Source organism: Diachasma alloeum, unplaced genomic scaffold (genome assembly GCF_001412515.2).
Source record: "Diachasma alloeum isolate Michigan unplaced genomic scaffold, Dall2.0 Dall_scaffold_00210, whole genome shotgun sequence".
Classification (NCBI taxonomy): domain Eukaryota; kingdom Metazoa; phylum Arthropoda; class Insecta; order Hymenoptera; family Braconidae; genus Diachasma; species Diachasma alloeum.
In genome coordinates, this window is record NW_021680375.1 from 890,157 (window position 1) to 909,765 (window position 19,609).

General features: G+C 35.0%; 2 protein-coding genes across 2 annotated transcripts; both read right to left on the reverse strand.

The window, feature by feature from the left end:
• Positions 1-246: 246 nt before the first annotated feature.
• LOC107036596 (spermine oxidase) lies at positions 247-4,774 on the reverse strand. Its single transcript, XM_015254654.1, has 6 exons — positions 4,555-4,774; positions 3,555-3,825; positions 2,082-2,298; positions 1,588-1,821; positions 1,392-1,517; positions 247-860 (listed from the first exon to the last, which is right to left on the reverse strand). Exons 1-6 carry the CDS (start codon positions 4,745-4,747, stop codon positions 417-419), a joined length of 1,485 nt encoding a protein of 494 aa, XP_015110140.1. The 5' UTR covers positions 4,748-4,774; the 3' UTR covers positions 247-416.
• Positions 4,775-7,989: 3,215 nt separating this feature from the next.
• On the reverse strand, positions 7,990-16,858 carry LOC107036607 (differentially expressed in FDCP 6 homolog). The gene is made up of 6 exons (XM_015254668.1): positions 16,727-16,858; positions 16,446-16,565; positions 13,624-13,946; positions 12,347-12,470; positions 9,928-10,627; positions 7,990-8,317 (listed from the first exon to the last, which is right to left on the reverse strand). Exons 1-6 carry the CDS (start codon positions 16,823-16,825, stop codon positions 8,076-8,078), a joined length of 1,608 nt encoding a protein of 535 aa, XP_015110154.1. The 5' UTR covers positions 16,826-16,858; the 3' UTR covers positions 7,990-8,075.
• Between the last annotated feature and the right edge of the window lie 2,751 nt (positions 16,859-19,609).

Genomic DNA, 19,609 nt, shown 5'->3' on the forward strand with positions numbered 1-19,609 from the left:
GAATGTCATGCTTCAAATGAATTCAATATCATAGTTTAAAATGTCATTAAGCTATTTTAATGGCATTAAGTCGAAATTAAAAGATTTTTCCGATTGCTATATTGGTTGATTTCATTTTTATGATGATTCACTTTCAAAAATCCAGTGTAACGATTTTTGAAGCCTCTAAGTAAGTAATTTTTGGACCCATAGTCGAAAACTTAAATTTGAAAAATTACAAGGTTTCCAGGTAAAAGCAACAAAAATAACTTTTCATCACACAATTTTATTCATTTATCCATTCATTTATTTTTTCATTCTGTATTTTTCGTCAACACCTTCCCTCAGGCCAATTGAACAGAGCATATTCCATGAAATTTCCAACAATTTTTATTACCACACATGCCTCAAAATAATTCTCCTATTCATCATTACGATCAATTTTTTTTCTTATAAAAATTGATCAAACGATCAGCCTCACGCCACCCTGAAACTATAGCTCCATGCACAGTACCATAGTCATGTGGCTCAGTAGCTTCTCCAGCAAATTGGATAACGGGCTTGTCATTTCGCATGACAGGTGTCCCCAATTGCTCCCGACTGGCATTATTCGCTACAGAAGCGAGGGAAGGGTAACTGTAAGTGCCCCTGAAGTTCTCATTGGTGTTCCAGCGGGTCCTGATGATGTCCTTGGGCTGGGTGAGATTGTAGGATTTACCGAAGAATCTTTCAATGAGTCCGAGCGTCTGATTTTTGAAGAGTTCGTCAGGGATTTTCTCCATCTGCTCGCAGTAGGGACCACTCATCCAGAGGAATAAGAGCTTCGGTTTGTACTCGACTGGGAGAGAGTAGGCGACACCCAACATCCAACTTTTTTCAGGCTGCAATAGCAGACGGATATTTCAATTCAATAAATTGATAAAGGTATAAAATTATCGAGCTTCATGTACGAAAAAATTTAATAGAAAAACCCTGGCACATTCACTAGACAATTCTGTTGGATTCTATTGAAGTTTCTATTTGTTTTTGGCCGATTCTATTGGCTTTTTCTGTAGAATATTTTCTATTGAAATTCGATTTTTCTATACAACTTATCCTATTGAAATATTTTCTATAGAATTTCCTCGACTCAAATTTTTCAAGTTTTTTACTTCGAAATGGAAACTTTGTGATCGTTCAAATTTTAGTTTTGGATTTTTTGTGTTATATCGACCCAAAAAAACAAAAAAAATTTTGAGCCGAGGAAATTCTATAGAAAAATAGAATTCTATTATGTTGTTCTATAGAATATTTTCTATTGAACATTTCCGTAGAATTTTCCAACAACTAATAATGAGTTCAATAGAAATCAATAGTATTCTCTACCAAATTCGCTAGGTTTTTCTATTAAATTTTTTCGTCCATCTTCTTACATCATTTTCGATTTCCTTTCTGTCCGCTTCCCTCCAGATAAGTAGATTCATGAAACTCTCAGTGGTATCCCACCAGGGCTCGTCGTAATACAGTAATATCTTCGCATTATGTCCAAAACCAAAACTCTAAATGACAAATGATCAATCCTCATTAGTTCGCAATTTTTCAACTGTCTTCTCAATTAGAAAGACATACCTCTATCGAATTCTTATTTTTCTCTGGTAAAACTGGTTTGAAAATCTTCTCGTGATCAGCCTTCAGAACTCCCAGCGAAGTTGTACTAATCACGTGATCAGCTGTGTACTCACTCCCATCGGAAGTCGTGACTTTTATCGGTCCATCACCATTATATTCTATTTTAATTACTTTTTTATTCAATGAGGTCTTATTCATGATCGGCAGTTCTTCCTCAGGATTCGGAATTTTTTTCTAGAAGCGTAGAGAAATCAGTAGCGAAGAGGTACAACAGTTCAAGTCGATTTAGTCGTTAGCTGATGAGTTTTCGAGGAATATCGCCGAATCTGAGGGAGATAACGAAATTTTCGTCGAAACCTTTTTTGTAGCCCTCAATTCGCTCTATAAAAAAGGTTTAGACAGAATTTTCGTTATCTCCCTCAGATTTCGAGATATTCATTGAAAACTGGCCAATAGTCGAAATCGCGAATGAATAACTGTTATTTCTAACGCACCATCAGGATTTCTAGAATAGTTGCGTACGCTCGATCCTTCCAGTTGACGACTGAAAATCCTGAGGAACCTCCATCTTCCTGTATCATTTTGAAGGAGACGTCGTTCAAATCCGTGGCCCCCTGCAATGCCATCAGGCCCAATTTTACGGCATGTGCCAAACCATTACGCATGTCAGGGGTAATTTTATCCGTGTGATTATTGTAATATTCGTTCAGCCTAGAATAATTAATCGATCAATTCTTCATTTTCATGGGAAGGATATCGATGAAACTTTAGGAATATTAAAAGAATTTAATCTTAAATTAATTCAATTTCACTAATTTTTATAGTTTTAAAACTTGAAAATAATTTTCAATGCTCAATTATTATTAGACAATTAATTCTAAATTTCTGAATTTGATTTTTCAATTAATCAAATAATCGTTAATCTTGCGAAGTCACTAATTTATAAGGTATTTAAAAAATTTGATTAATGATTAATTTACTAAAAATAAAAAAATAGTACAATACAGTTGACTGATTTTGTATGTAGGGTGAACAGGCCAATCCCTGGACGATTTCACCTATTATTGAATATTCTATAAATAATAGAATGAAAACGTACGGATTATTATCATTATCAATAATAACACTTATGTATAATCATGTGAAGGTTTTTTCGAAATATCAACATTACAGCGAGACAAAAAATAAAATATTCGGGAGGTACAGTGGTGGGTGGCGTGGCGCTGCAATTTGCTAAGCATCAGTGACAAAGTGTCGTAGAAAAAAAAGAAGTTCTCTTCCGAAAGAGTCAGATGTGGGAAATAGCACAATATTTTCAGGAGGACAATAACATCCCGAATATTAAGAATCTATTTGGCCTTGTATTTCTTCATATTCAATAAAACAAAATTCACATGTTTGTATAAACTGGATGAAAATTCTATATTCCTCCAGACCGTCCATGTATTGGCCATCCACCGTCCAGTTATTGGGAATTTGGACGATATTCCACTTTTCCCTCATTTAATTATTCTTCTCTTCATTTATTCCACTTCAAATTATTTTTTTTTCCTAATTCATATATTCTTTCAGGTCTAGAACTCATTTTTTCTTCATTCAGCTACTTCATCGATTTTAAATCCTTTAATGAAGTTCAACATTTCCTTAACCATCCAGCTATTGGCCTTTTTACCCTAGTGAAATAATTTTAATTCTGTATTATGATCTCCCTATATCTGCTCTCATTGTACGGACATTCTATTCTTTGGTTACGGCCGCGGGGATTCCCCGCCGTTATTGCTTAGACTCCGACATTGCCGAACTCACTCTAGACAGTTCCGGCGCATTTAGCGTGTTTCCGGCAACGTCGCGCAACGGGAATTTAATTTGATACGAAAAAAAAATCGTTCATCGATTAGAAATCATTTAGGCTCTTTGGGAATTTCGAATATTATGCAATTTTTGGAAATGGAATAATTTGAACCTGCCTATTATCCAAACGTTCACCATAAGATCCGCTCTTTAAATTCTCAGCTGAACCATGCGCGCTTTCATCAACGTAGGTGAAAAATTCCACTCCCAGTTCTTTCATTATAACTTCCCCTTCGGATGAATAATAACGATGATTGACGGGTTCTTCTTCCGGTCGTCCTGGACCCATGGCTTTAGATAAAAGTCCCAGAGGTGCGGCGAGATCATGCGCTACATTATTGCACTCTCCATGCACCCATTGACCACCCAGATCAATCCAATAGTCTCCTGATCATTCAAAAATAGTGAATCAGAATGATGAATTATTTTGTTACTTTCGGAGAAATAACTTGCTTCACATTTTCGCATAAGCTAGAGTGATTACAAAGTTTTTTATGAAAAGACGGGAATATCTTGTAAACTTTGGATGAATTTTGCATATGTTGTGATTGATTTAAATAGAAGGCATACAAGCGAATATTTTGATAACGAAAAAAATCGAAATCGGTCCACTAGTTGTGAAGATATCTGCGAAAAACGATTTAACATCGAATGGCTTTTTCTTAAAGACTATTAGATCGAGCGGGCTGAAATTTTGCACAGAGTTAGTCCTTATTAAGACCTTTAATCTGACAAAATTTCAGATTTTTTGGAATTATTTTACGTCGCCGAACTTCGTATTTTTACGTTTCAGACAATTCCACATAATTTCCGATCAAAATTAGAGAATGTGAAAATCGGACGATTACAATGCTTCCATTCGAAAGCAAAAAATACATTACCAGTGTGGAAAATTTTACTGTACAGGAGGATAATTTTGCATCTATAGATGTTTTTTTTTTACCAAACAAACCGCAAAATGTCCTCCACAAACAATAATTTTTTTTTATTGAATTACAATTTGCTCCATGATTACCTTTCGTACATTAAAATTTGGCACGATTTTGTGGGTAATTTCTCTCCAACTTTTCCCTGCGGAAACTTCTCAATAGTTTTTGGTAGAAAAAATCATCATACCAAATATCGTGCTGTTCACTCGACCGCCAATTCTCCCCTCCGCCTCTAAAATCGTAACGTCTGTTATTCCATTCTGGAGTAGTTTGGAAGCGGCTGCAATTCCAGAAGGTCCAGCCCCTACTATGATAACTTTCGGATCTTTTTCCTCCGCGAAAACGTTCGAAACACAAAGGAGAAGCAGAAGGGCCCTCATTGTCACTAGTGTTTCAATCGAGGCAACTGGACGCTCGAATGAGTGACTTCTCTTATAGATCTGACGCTTTTATCATCGCTCATTTACTTGACCGTGGATGCTGGACTATCCAATCGGGTCGAGTTGCAGATTGGATACTTCTCTTTTTTTTCGGCTAATCGCGTTATTGAAAATGATTGTAAATAGGCGTGTTTATGCAACAGTGGATATCTTAATTCCGGATTTTTATGCACAATGAAGAGCCTCCATAGGGAATTATATCGGCTCAATTTCTACTGTTCCCACTTTATTCATCGTACTCATATTGCACACAGAAGAATGTTTTATTTGAATTAAATAAACTTTCTTGAATCAAATAGATCATCTATTAAAATCAAGCAGACGATTTATGTGATTCAAAAAAAGTTTATTTAATTCAAATGAACTATTTCTTTGAGTGTGCTGCGTATTCGTTCTTTTCCTTCCTCTCGACCATCTTCTATTCTCTTAATTCCTATTCCGCGGACGTGTCATCTCTTTTTGTATTTATTTCGTCCCAAAATCTTTAATAAACAGTTATTTATTTATTAAATGTAGCCATTCTTTACGTTATTTTCAATTCTCATAATTGTATTTCTTTTATGTACTAGGGCTATGTCCACAAGAGCGCATGAATCATGTATGAAAAAACATTATAGAAAAACCTAGCGAAGTCGTTGGACAATTCTATTGGATTTCTATTGCACTTTCTACTAGTTTCTAGCCGATTCTATTGAGATATTTTCTACAGAACTTCCTCGGTTCAATTTCTCTAAATTTTTTTCATTTCATTTTTCTTTTCTTTTCATCAAGAAAATCAAACAGAAAAATAGAAAATTTGAAGCGAGGAAATTCTATTGAAAATATCTGAATAGAACCGGCCAAAAACTAATAGAAAGTTCAGTAGAAATCCAATAGAATTGTTGAGCGAATTCGCTAGGTTTTTCGGTTAAATTTTTTCGTGCGTGATAATCAGATCTATTTGTATTACATTTAAGTTTATTCACCTACCATTTAAGTTATGTAATTGGCCTTGGCGGATTGAGTTTCATACCAATAAATAAAATAAACAAAATGAATAAAATAAACAAAAAACATGAAATAAATAAATAAATAATACATAATTTTTACTCTCTCTTGTCCATTTTGTCTGGGTTTTCCAAGAGAATATGGGTTATAAGCTCCGTACAATATTGTAAAATTCATCATTCTCCAAATTATGAGAAATCTTATTCCAATTGCACGACACTATGACATTTTCAATAAATAAACTGCGTTCGCAATGACTGAGTCTGCATCTCTGAATCGAATTCCCAATAAGTTTGGACGTGGAGACAAGCATGGGGTTCATCATTTTATTTGGTACAAACATGTTTACAATTATTTTATACAAAAAATAGCATTCCTTTTTCTTATTCTTTATTAGTGACATTATCTAGCGGAAATTCAGCATTACGAATACATCATAGATACGGTAAAAATTCCACAAAAATATGAATCGACAATCGAGCAAAAACTGTCTCCTGGCGATAATGGGAATTTTTTTTACCATCTTGGTGTCATCATCTTATCCTCTCCGTAATGAAAAATATGAAATAGAATCTTCATCGTTCGGCAACTTGAAACTTACAAATATGATTTTTCAATATGAAATAATTAAAAATAAAATTGAATTTTTCGTACAATTTAGTCACGATGTTTTTCTCTTTTGGATTTTTCTTTTCATTGTTACTTTTTTTTCAAATACAGTAGGACCTAGCAATTCGCATACTTTCTGTCCCGCACGACCTAGCTGTTTGCATAATTCCCCTCTTGCTGTCTTCACCCCCTCCGCTACTCGCTACTTCCCTGACGCTCGTTCTAATAAACCAATCAAATGTCAGTAGTGAGCGGGACGATTGAGAACCGTCACGAGAAAGAACCAGGGGTGCGATTTTACTCGTTTTATGTCGATATAAAATCGTAAATTTCAACCAATGACACTTCTGGATTCGGAATCCTCAACTAGGATTGGTTGAAATTTATGATTTTATGTCGACATAAAACGAGCAAAATCGCTCCCGTGGTGCCTCTCATAACTCAAAAATGAACACCGATGAGAAAATTATTAATTATACAATTTATTAAACAAAGTATTCACGTGTTCTATATTTATTAGAGTCCAGTATCACAATGAATTATGTCATAAACTATATTAATAATGACGACGATTGCAGTAGGACTAAAATTTAAATTGACATAGCAAAATAAAATTCAGGAATGCAGGAATGACCCATCCTCAGAGTAACTTTGATGAATTTAACATGTTCACTCTTCAATCAATCGGAATACATTGAGTTTGCGAGACATCGTAAAAGTATTTGGTGAAAATTTTCAGTTGCAGACAAATTTATTATTCATATGTTTAGACAAACTGGTGCAAACGTGGGGCGATAAAATCATTAATTAGAAAAAAGTTCTGCATTTCTGAAGGAAATAGTTCGATAGCTTCAGAGTTTCTCGGATTCATTGGAACATTTCTCACTATTCAACGCATCGATTTTGAATCGAATTTGAAATACCAGATGTGCGCATTGGGTTATGCGCATGTCTCGGAATCAGGTGATTAATTACAGAAGGGGTAAGAGGGCGGTTCGTAATATGCGAACATCTAGATGAGCGAAAATATGCAAACAGTTCGGGCCTATGCGTTTTACCAGTATGCGAACTACTAGATCCTACTGGATTTCTTGAGCTCATGATTTTGTTCCAAAATGAGAACGCTGCTCCTCAACACGGACGAAAAAATGTAATAAAAAAACCTGTCGAATTCGTTAGAAAATTCTATTGCATTTCTATTGAACTGTTCTATTAGTTTTTGGCCGATTCTATTGAAATGTTCAATAGAAAATATTCAGTAGAAAAAGTCAATAGAATTCAATTTTTCTATATAACTTATTCTATTGAGATATTTTCTATAGAATTTCCTCGGCTCAAATTTTTCAAGTTTTTTCGGTTGATTTTCGTGATGAGAAGAAAAAAAATAGAATGAAAAAAACTTGGAAAATTTGAGTCGAGCAAATTCTATAGAAAATATCTCAATAGAATAAGTTATATAGAAAAATTGAATTCTATTGACTTTTTCTACTGAATATTTTCTATTGAACATGTCAATAGAATCAAATTCAATAGAATTTTCTAACGAATTCGATAGGTTTTTCTATCAAATTTTTTCCTGCGTGAAATTCCACAATCTTCAGGCGGACCTGCGCCCAATCAAACATCAACATTCATTTGGCAATTAAACTTTAACATTCATTTGGCCTTGGAATTACGAGTGCTTCTTATCATTCTCAAGTCTCTCGGTGATGAGTGGTCTCTCTCTACTCATTGGAACGAAACTCTGCGTACGTCTTACTCTGTCACCACTCCTCAGCGGTCTCATCATCACAAATTTGGCTTCAAGAAGCAACTGAGCCTCCTCAGTGCGTTTTACCTTCTCATGAGCTGCACTCAATTCCTTATCCAGACTTTGTCTCTCGGATTCCAATTGCTTCAGCCTCGATTCTGCATCTGTATCAAATCGCACAGGAAAAAACCATTCGCGTTATTTTTTCCATTTATCTAAAATATTCGTTAATTACATAAGTAAAGCTGCGAATAGTGAAATTCATTCACAGCTTCAAGCTTATTCGATTTGATTGAATCATGACGCCAAATCATTAGAAACTAGCAAACGGCTTAATTTATATTCTGTTATTTTATTTTTTTTTCCATTTTCGTCTTCACAATTAGATTAATTTAATTTCATGCATTCTTATTGTTATTATTTTTGTTCCTCAATTCGAAAGTTACAACTTTGAATGGAGAGGAATTCCCCATAAATCACGTGAGAATACAGATCGACAAACAATTTTCGATAATCATACCTAAAATTTTTCATTTCTTTCTTTTTCTTTAAATTAATTAGTACCAATGATCTCTGAATGTGAACGAATATGAACATTTTACACCACTTCGATCTCATTTCAATGGATCCGAAGAAGGAAATTGCAAAGAGAGATCGATCATCATCAATCAGTATCAATAGAATTAAAAAATCTATTTTTCTGTCTTTTCGAAATTTTTCGAATTGTTTTTTTCTTCTTAAAAAATGAAGGGAGATTAACGTTTTTAATTTCTGTACTCCGTTCACAGAAACAGGAAAATTAAAAAATCGATTTTTCAATGTTGAAAATTTCAAAAGGTTTTTCGTTCAATAATGAAGAAAAACCAATGTATTTTCTTTCTATTATCTAATTCTGATGGAAGAAAGTGAAAAGAGGAAGAGAAACGAGATCACCACGAAAACAGAATTTTTAATCTTTCAATGTCTACGGAAAATTTTAAACTTGATATATTGTTTCGAATAATGAACCAACACCCATAAATTTAGTTCCTATCCTAACATTTTCATAGAATTATTACATTATATTAATCCGATAAATTTTTTCATCTCCGATTTTTATTCTTTGCTATTTTTTTATGTATTCTATCAAAATGTGATGGTAGAAATTGAATTGATGGGTATTCTTTCATTATTTGAAAAAATATATCAATTGTAAAACTTTCCGGAGACATTGAAAAATCGAAATTTTTATTTTCTTGCTGATCACGTATCTCTGTTCTCTTTTTCACTTTCTTCCATTGAAATTAGATCATAGAAAGGGAACATATTGATATTTTCTCGTCATCTAAAAAAAATCAATTTTGAAATTTTTCAGAAAAATAAAAAATCGTTATCTTTTATTTTCTTGCTGATCATCTCTCCCTGCATTTTTCTCATTTCCTCTCAATGAAATCAGATCATGAAAACGAGAAATTTCATTTTCATGATCTGATTTCATTGAGAGGAATTATTATATTATACTGATATTATTTAACATAAATATATCTTCATTTGAAAATGAGAAAAACTGTTCCCGCAATTTGTATACTACAATGGGAATAGAATCCAATAAATTTAATTTAATCTAACCACAAAGAAAAATTGGAAAGAAAACAATAAAACAAATTAATATAATATAATATAATCTAAAAAACCTACTAAAAATATAACATAAAAAAATAGCAAAGAATTCAAATTGGCGATGAAAAATCTTATCGGATTATTGCTATCTAATAATTACCGAGTCAAACAATACCTTTGAGTTGACGTTCATTCTCCATCTGCTTGGCCTCGAACTCCCTCCTCTTCATCTTCTCTGTCTCCAGCAGCTCCAGCTGCTCCTGCTGCAGTCTCTCCAGTTCCTCCCGCCTCTCCCACTCCTCCCGGAGGACACGGGCCTGCAGTCCCCGGACAATTTCCTCGTCCCTCAGGGCCTGCGTCTCCTCCTGCAGCAAAATCTCCAATTTCTTCTTCGCGTCCTCCAGTTCCTGGACCTTCGCCAACTCCCCTCGAGTGATTGTCTCCAGCTTTCGGGCCTGCACTTCAGCGGCGATTCTCGCCTCCCTCTCGTGGTTCAGCTCCTGTCGCGTCTCCTCTCGGTGCTGTTTGTTGGAGAGCCTCAGGGATCTTCGCTGATTCGCCAGGGTTCTTTGGTAGCTCAGCTTCTCCCCTGAGTAACGGATCGCCGTCTGCAGGGCCGTCAGCCACTGCAGGCGGCCCTTGTGGTCCTCAGCGACCAGCTCTATGCACCTGTGCTCCGGGGTCGAGAGGACAAACCGACGGTCTGGCTTTCCGCCTGAGGGCGAGGCGTCCGCCCAGCAATTTATGTTCAGGGCGATCACCCCTGACGGCTCCTTCTGGAGGGAGTCTTTGTAATAGGATAATTCGCCTGGTCGCAGCATGAAGTAGAAGCATTTCAACGTCGGCAGGAGGAATCCCTTCTTCATTAAGTAACCCTGGATTTTTTTATTTTATATATGGAGGAAAAAATTCAATAAAAAAATTGCAGGCGGCTGTAGCTTCGATACCGATGTAATTGGACGTGCACTGAGGAAAATATAATTCTTCTGACTATATTCCATCACCATCGAATTATAGTCAAAAAGTCCTCAACAATTTTTCATGGGTTACAGTAACTATGGCCGGAGAAGTAATTACTGCAATGGAATGTAGTCATTGCAACTATTTTATAGTTCTGCTCACGATAGATTTGTCGTGGTTACTTTTGAACTTTGATTAGTTTAACTGCATTTTGATTTGCAAAAATTACGCTTGTGAAGTTACTAATAATGTTATGTGCCGCGTACAATAAAAAATCGTATCGTTCACCAAAATGCCTCAACTATTTTCTTTTTGTAAATCGAACTTCAGATTTTTCTCTCAGTGCAGATACGTCTATGGTCTCCCGCATAGAAAAAAAAAAGCCAAAACCTATGAGTGAGATATAGTCATTTAGATCCGATCAATTAGCCCCTCATGTATAGATATTCCAAATTTTTATTTTTTTCCTCATTGAAGTAGTTTTGAAGAAAATTGCGAGCTAATAAAAAACATTTGCTAGTTAGTACTTTTTTTAAAATAAATTTTTGAAAAATTATCCCTGAAAAAAAGGCGTTAACCCCCCTATTTCATTATTTCCAAAAATTTTTATCACCAATCGGCAGCANCATTTCTCGACCCGCTCTTTCGTTTGAGCCCAAAAAAACATTCATATCTTGTCTGACAGCTTTGCTACAAACTCGGGTCTTCAACTCGGGCCTTCAATTAAAGGCCCGAGTTGTAGACCCGAGTTTGTAGTAGCGATGTCAGACAAGATATGAATGTTTTTTTTGGCTCAAATGAAAGAGCGGGTCGAGAAATGGCGTGCAGAAGTCTTTAAAGATGACAAATCTCTCTAAAGATGATGTCTGTTTTCAATTGAAAAGCGCAATTGTAACAACATTTTCCAGTGGGGTCTAGGAGTCTCCCCTGGTTCAAAACCATCTTTAGAGTGAACTTTTCGTCACAGCGTGATGAAAAAGTTTTTTTCGGCCTAATGACGAAATATGCTATTACGCACAACCTCTGAACTTTACGCACGCCGTGCGTGGAACAAACGCTTTACGCACACTAAACGGTTTCGAAGAGTAAACTTTTCAGACACGTATCACAAAAAAAACGTAAAAATTACGTTTCGAAACGTAATCCGCGCGCGATGTAAGATTCAATAAAAAGTGTGAGTTGGAACTGAATTGTACGAATCGCCACGTAAATTGTACGACTTGTTCCGTAAAAATTAACCAGCCGTCTGATGACTCACCGCTGTGGGGACAACAAGTCGTTCCGTAATTTTTCCCCAACGACTGAGAAATTTGACGGAACGAAACGTAGAAATAACTCACCAGCTTCAAAAAAATTGTTGAACGTTCAAGAATTTTTGATTTTGGAGGCATAATGAGTCGACAAGTTTCTGTAAGATTTTACTTCTTCGGGAAAAATTACGTGACAATTTCGTACTTTGTTCGGTGATGAACCTGAAAATTCACTGAACGTTTCAGATTTCTTCTTTTCCCTTCCCATAAAAATTGCCGGAAATCGATTCCCCATTGCGGATTACGTGAATTGTTCCGTAATTTTTACTGAATATTTCTCTCCATGTCGGGATCGTTTTGGGAATAATGTTTTATTCAATTTACCTTCTTTATGACGTCTTCAACATAAACGCGATAAAGATCATCAATGGCTTCGGTCAATGCAACATCATCTACCGCTCCTCCACCTGAGTATTTAGATTCTAGAACTGCTAAGAACGTTGGAAACCTTGAAAAACAAGTAAATAACTACATCTTTTAATGAATGTATAGTTATTATTGCTTATAAATTAACAATTTGATTCCAAATGGATTCTTTTTTTTTAGTTTTCATTTTAATATTCTATTCTTTTCTGTTTTCTCAAATATAATAAATCTATTGCTCATTCTTTGGCCGCGAGTCACGTAAGACTGAATGGATTTCAATGGTATTTTTACTATTAAATAGTTTAGGGTCCCTAATCGGTTTTATGAACCCTAGAAAATGCTAGAGCTTTCTGAAAAATTCTAGAATATTCTCGAGTATTCGGGAATATTTTTGAAATTTCTCCAAAGTTTGAGAAAATTTTCGGGTTTTCTAAACAATTCGAAAAAATTCTGCGGTTTTCGAAAAATTTTCAGTTTCCCAGAAAATTTTAAGAAAATTCTTTGGTTTCACAGAATTCGAAAAATTAGAGGAAATTTTCGGGTTTTCTAGAGAATACGAAGAAATTCTCGGATTTTCTACAATATTCGAAGGAATTCTCGGATTTTCTAAAAAAAAATTTTTGTTTCAATTGAGCAATTTTATTTCAAATTCCGATTGACTAGCTGTGTGACCTGGCTTCACCCGGGCAGAATAAGAGAAAATTGAGAACCAGGATTTTTTTAGAAGTCCTGCAATTAAAAAAAAACACCTCAATTGAAAAGTCGAAAACATTAATGTTTTCGACTTTAATGGTTTCGACTTTTCTAAAACATCCGAGAAGTCAAGAAAATTTGAGGATTTTCCAAAGTATTTGAAAGAATTCTCGGGTGTTCTTGAAGAGTCAAAACATTAAGGTGTTTTTTTTAATTTCAGGATTTCTCAAAAATCCAGGTATTAAATATTTTCTTATTCTGCCCGGGCGAAGCCGGTCCACACAGCTAGTCATGTTAAAACTCGACAGCCACTAATTGGCCATTAGTTTATATAAAAAATACAATACTGTGCATTAATTTTTTCTAGAAGTTTTTATAAATGTAAATACTGTAAATAATTCCTGTGGTATAAATAAAAACATTGTTAATAAAAAAAATGCAGTTAGTCATGTCAGGGGGAGGGGGAGGATGAGGTGGGAAGTAAACATATCGTAAAAATCCAATACGGTATACGAAAGAAGAAAAAAAAATTGAAGAATTACCGGTAACTGCCGATAGCCGCTGACAACGCAGAAAAGTCCAGCGAATCCCACCTCAGACCCAGGGAGGTCACGAGCTGCGAGGCAACGTGTGCTACCTCCTCACTGTGCATCGTCACCAGAAACGTACTATCCGTCGAATCCGTCTCCATTTCAGCGAGCAAACAGAAAATGCGAAATAATTTGTAGACACTCTGATCATCGAAAACAGCGTGGGATCTCTCTAGAAATAGTTTTCTGCACAGTAACCAGCAGATCTCGTTGACCCCCTCCTCCAGAGCTCTGCAGGACTCTATCGGGGTTGAGTCAGTCAATGAAGAGAATAACTGAAATGAAAAAAAAAAATTGAAATTACAGTACCAAAAAAAATTTGAGTTGAATTTCCTCAATTTCAAGCAGAACGAATTCCGGATTTACTTTCTTGTGATGTTCGATTGATGACAAAAATGGGTAATCATTTGGAAATTGTTAATTAATGCACAGGAAAAAATGAGAGGTAGATATTTTCGTAATCAAGTTATGGTGAAATAGCGGAGTATAATTTACGAAAAAAATTCTATAAGTGTTTTTTCCTCATTGTTGTTTCAATGACAACAAATTGTCGGGCACGAAAAATTATCAGAGAAAAATCTCACGCATTTGCCGAAGAATTCTAGTACACTGAGAGAAAAACAAACACGTTGTCAAACAAGTCTTGTTTGGGCCAATAAAATCGCTAGTTGAAAATTGCCTAAAAAGAATTTGTTTGGTTCGAATTTGAAAGTCTCAAACATGAATAATTGTTCTGCTTCCGACAGCAACGAAATATTTGGCTCGAGAGGCGGATAATTCACACCAGACGGTGCCTTTTCAGGATGAAAATATCTCATATACAGAGGAAAATTTATCAACAAATATTTTTTCCCCAAGTTACAAGATTGCTATCATATCATTATTATTGTTTCAGTTAAGGGTTCATTTGTTGTCTGTGAGTATTAGACAGCCGAAACGAAAAACTACTTCCCCTTGTTTCGCATAAAACAAAGATTTTTCGGAAGCAAAATACGTATGGGAGTATCAAATAACAAAGGAGTAGTGCTAGAAATGATATTTCTTGCGTGTACAGGGAATGCAATTTTTTTTCAACTACTAAATCTATTTTTGCGACAAAAATTTTTCATTCCGGCGCACTCTGTGCATGTTTGCCACCAAAAAATCGTTTTTTGATCATTTTCAAAAAACTACTTTCTTGGCACAAGTAAGACTTGTTTGAGAATTTTGTTGTTTTTCTCTCAGTGTACCTTCTTTTGATATTCGATTGATGATAAAAATGGATAAATCATTAGGAATTATTAACATGCGGTCAAAAATGAAAGATGGATATTTTCCTAATCAAGTTATAATGCTTTTTTAAAAGAATGACTGAGCATAACTTAAGAAAAAAAAACAATGACCATTCTTTTCTCATTGTTGTTTCAATGACAAAAAATTCTCAGGTATGAAACATTCTCACAGAAAAACTGAGAGCAATCGTCAGAGAATTCTATTATATTTCTATGGGATTTATATTGGAATCTCTCTTGGTTATTTATGTCGGTTTTCTTGACAAAATGCGCGGATTTCCTGCGCGTTTTTGTCATTGGAAATGTTTGATAGAAAATAAATCAATCAATTTGATTTTTTTATACAAGTTATTCTCTTGTAATATTTTCTATGGGAATTCCTCAGCTCGATTTTTCCCAGCTCTTTTATTTGATTTTTTATGAGGACAGGAAAAATAGAGTGAAAAAACATGAATATGTGACGAGAAATTTCTATACATATAGAAAGTATTTCAATAGAATAAGTTTTATAGAAAAATTAAATTTCATCAATCATTTCTGTAACACAATTTTTATTAAACCTTCTCTATTGGAAAAGGACACGCAAAAAGCTGCAGAATTGTTTAATAAAATCGGCAAAAATCTAATAGAATATCTAACAGAAATCTAATACAAGTTTCTAGAAAAAGTCAATAGCTTTTTCCTTGAAATTCTTCGAGGAATGGCTGTAGAAAATATTTCAATAGAATAAGATTTTTTTTTTTAATCAAATTTTATCGATTTTCTCTATAAAATACATTCTATTGAACTGTTTCTAATGAAAAAGCACACGCAAAAAATAGCAGAATTTTTCAATAGAATTGTCAAAAATCTAGTCGAATATCTAAGAGAAATTCAATACAATTTTCTAGAAAAAGTCGATAGCGTTTTCCAATCGCTATAGAATTGTTCCAAAAAACATTTCAGTGGAACAAGTTTTCTAGAAAAATATACTTTTATTGGTTTTCTCTATAAAATACTTTCTATTAAACTGTCTGTAATGAAAAAGAAGACGCAAAAAGCTGCGGAATTTTTCAATAGAATTGTCAAAAATCTAGTCGAAAATCCAACAGAAATTCAATACAATTTTCCAGAAAACGTCGATAGCGTTTTCGCTATCGCTATAGAATTGCTCTAGAAAATATTTCAGTGGAACAAGTTTTCTAGAAAAATAAACTTTTATCGATTTTCTCCATAAAATACTCTTTATTGAACTGTCTCTAATAAAAAAGAACACTCAAAAAGCTGCGGAATTTTTCAATAGAATCGTCGAAAATCTAGTAGAATATCTAACAGAATTTTCGAAACAAATTCTATAGCTTAGTCCATGAAATTCTGCCGTGCGCGAATCGAATTACGAAAAAATTCGGATTGTCACTAATATAATAAACAATAAACAATGAGTTTTGAATAACTTACAAATAAAAATTACCTCAATTTTTTTTTCATAATTTTTTAACTCAAAAAAGTCAATTGAAAACTCACCTCTTTCTGGAGATAATAAATAAACTGTTCGAAAGTGAGAGTGGAGGTGCTCCTATAATGCTCCAGTCCTTTCTCAACTCCATACAAGTCCATCAGAGTGCCAATATTAGCAGTCAAGACCTTGAGAAACAAATAAAAAACCTCAATTCCACCGAAAAAAAGTCGAAAAGCCCAATTGTCTCCGTTAAAAATAAAGAAATATTTCTGAACCACACCCGAATGTAAAACATTGGGGTCACTGACACACTCGGCACAAAAATAAATATTAAATATTGTATTACCTTGAGCTTTGATTTGGCAACTATATTCGGTGTGTGTCCTTGAAGCGCGTAGAATGCATGCCAAATGCTGTTGGACAAATTCTTGAGCAAATGAGCCATTATTGTTTTGGTAGAATACTAATCAACAGGTGGCTAAGACGTCTCGACCCGCATCCTCAACGAGAGGGAATGAATGAAAAGTAAAACTGACCATGTCACGTTCGTGGAGTGACTGTACTGCTTACTCATTCCCTCGCGTTCATCATGAGAGTGTCTGAGATATGTATATAGTCCATCTCAGATAAATTGATGTTCCGTCGACAAAACGATAGACTTCATTAAATTATTTTCATATCATTTTTTTTGTTCGGTTAGGTTTTCTGTTCCTCCCAACAAATGAGTAAAAAGGATTGTATGAAGGGGTATGGATATTTTGAGCGATCTAGATAGAAGCCGGCCAGATGAGTATTTTGAAAAGAGAAAAAATCAAATCATTGAATATTTTGTGAAGGACTTAACAAAATAGATTTACGCTAAAGATTGCATATTCCAGGAACCGCTCGGCCGATTGGTCCCATCCGAAATACCCACCTTTAGTACACGGAGAAGAATATTCAGTAAAAATTACGGAACTCACAACTCGCTCACCGATTACGGAATCGACTCAGAAAATTTAAGTGACGGTATGGTAATTTTTCACAGGTGATTCAGATGAAAACTACCGAACGCTCTGGAAAAATTCCGTGACAGTTCCGTAAAATTTCCAACAACCACATTTCGCTCCGGAATTACGGAAAAGATACGTAATTTTTATTGGATATTTCTCTCCGTGTATTATAACACGTACGAAAAAATCGTAGGGGAGGGTGGGGTAAACGGACACATTAGAATTTGTTAAAATTTTTCATAACTCAGAAACAAATTGATCAATTGAGCTCCGTTTAGGCTCGTCAGAAAGAGAAAGAATTGTTCTTTGTATTGAAAAAATAGTACATTGCGTTACGAGTGCGGAAAAGAATTTTTTGGCTCGGAGGAGGTTTATAGCACACGCTGAAGCCAAGTGACATAATCCCACGAACCAAAAAACACTTTTCCCACGAATTAATTTAATTTATCTTGTATAGGGTATAGGAAGTGGAAAGACGCAATTCTGAGCCGTCCATCTACCTATAGGGAACCCAAATTTTCTCCGGAATCGAATGGAATAGGTTTTAAGGCTCTATCTCTCATAGTTCCCGAGATAATCGCGAAAAACGAAATGGCCAAAAAAAATTGAATTAATTGATGTTTAATAGGATTTAGGAAGGGAAAAACGCAATTCTGAGCCGTCCATCTCCCTACCGGGAACCCAAATTTTCTCAGGAATCGAATGGAATAGGGTTTAAGGCTCTATCTCTCATAGTTCCCGAGATAATCGCAAAAAACAAAATGGCAAAAAAAAATTAATTTAATAGGCTATAGGAAGAGGAAAAACGCAATTCTGAGCGGTCCATCACCCTACAGGGAACCTAAATTTTCTCAGGAATCGAATGGAATAGGTTTTAAGGCTCTATCTCTCATAGTTCCCGAGATAATCGCAAAAAACAAAATGGCATAAAAAATTAATTTAATAGGCTATAGGAAGAGGAAAAACGCAATTCTGAGCGGTCCATCACCCTACAGGGAACCTAAATTTTCTCAGGAATCGAATGGGATAGGTTTTAAGGCTCTATCTCTCATAGTTCCCGAGATAATCGCAAAAAACAAAATGGCATAAAAAATTAATTTAATAGGCTATAGGAAGAGGAAAAACGCAATTCTGAGCGGTCCATCACCCTACAGGGAACCTAAATTTTCTCAGGAATCGAATGGGATAGGTTTTAAGGCTCTATCTCCCATAGTTCCCGAGATAATCGCGAAAAACGAAATGGCCAAAAAAAAAATTAAATTAATTGATCTTTACAAGGTTGTACGAAGGGAAAAAACGCAATTCTCAGCCGTCCATCTCATTATAGGGAACCCAAATTTTCTCAGGAATCGAATGGAATAGGTTTTAAGGCTCTATCTCCCATAGTTCCCGAGATAATCGCGAAAAACGAAATGGCCAAAAAAAAAATTAAATTAATTGATCTTTACAAGGTTGTACGAAGGGAAAAAACGCAATTCTGAGCCGTCCATCACCATCCAGGGAACCCAAATTTTCTCAGGAATCGAATAGAATAGGTTTTAAGGTTCTATCTCTCATAGTTCCCGAGATAATCGCGAGAAACGAAATGGCCAAAAAAAATTAAATTAATTGATCTTTAATAGGCTGTAGGAAGGGAAAAACGCAATTCTAAGCCGTCCATCTCCCTACAGGGAACCCAAATTTTCTCAGGAATCGAATGGAATAGGTTTTACAGCTCTATCTCTCATAGTTCCCGAGATAATCGCAAAAAACAAAATGGCCAAAAAAATTTAATTTAATAGGCTATAGGAAGAGGAAAAACGCAATTCTGAGCCGTCCATCACCCTACAGGGAACCCAAATTTCCTCAGGAATCGAATGGAATAGGTTTTAAGGCTCTATCTCTCATAGTTTCCGAGATAATCGCGAAAAACGAAATGGCCAAAAAAAATTAATTTAATAGGCTATAGGAAAAGGAAAAACGCAATTCTGAGCCGTCCATTACCCTACAGGGAACCCAAATTTTCTCAGGAATCGAATGGAATAGGTTTTAAGGCTCTATCTCTCATAGTTCCCGGGATAATCGCAAAAAACAAAATGGCCAAAAAAAATTAATTTAATAGGCTTAAGGAAGAGGAAAAACGCAATTCTGAGCCGTCTATCACCCTACAGGGGACCCAAATTTCCTCATGAATCGAATGGAATGGGTTTTATGGCTCTATCTTTCATAGTTCCCGAGATAATCGCGAAAAACGAAAT

Excerpts from the sequence above, each read along its gene's own strand:
- LOC107036596 (XM_015254654.1), bottom strand. The coding sequence starts at position 4,747 with ATGAGGGCCCTTCTGCTTCTCCTTTGTGTTTCGAACGTTTTCGCGGAG. Across the intron at positions 3,826-4,554 it reads AGTGAACAGCACGATATTTG|GAGACTATTGGATTGATCTG; the intron begins GTATGATGATTT and ends TTGAATGATCAG. Across the intron at positions 1,822-2,081 it reads CTATTCTAGAAATCCTGATG|AAAAAAATTCCGAATCCTGA; the intron begins GTGCGTTAGAAA and ends CTACGCTTCTAG.
- LOC107036607 (XM_015254668.1), bottom strand. The coding sequence starts at position 16,825 with ATGGCTCATTTGCTCAAGAATTTGTCCAACAGCATTTGGCATGCATTC. Across the intron at positions 10,628-12,346 it reads TTGAAGACGTCATAAAGAAG|GGTTACTTAATGAAGAAGGG; the intron begins GTAAATTGAATA and ends AAAAAAATCCAG. Across the intron at positions 8,318-9,927 it reads GAATGAACGTCAACTCAAAG|ATGCAGAATCGAGGCTGAAG; the intron begins GTATTGTTTGAC and ends GATTTGATACAG.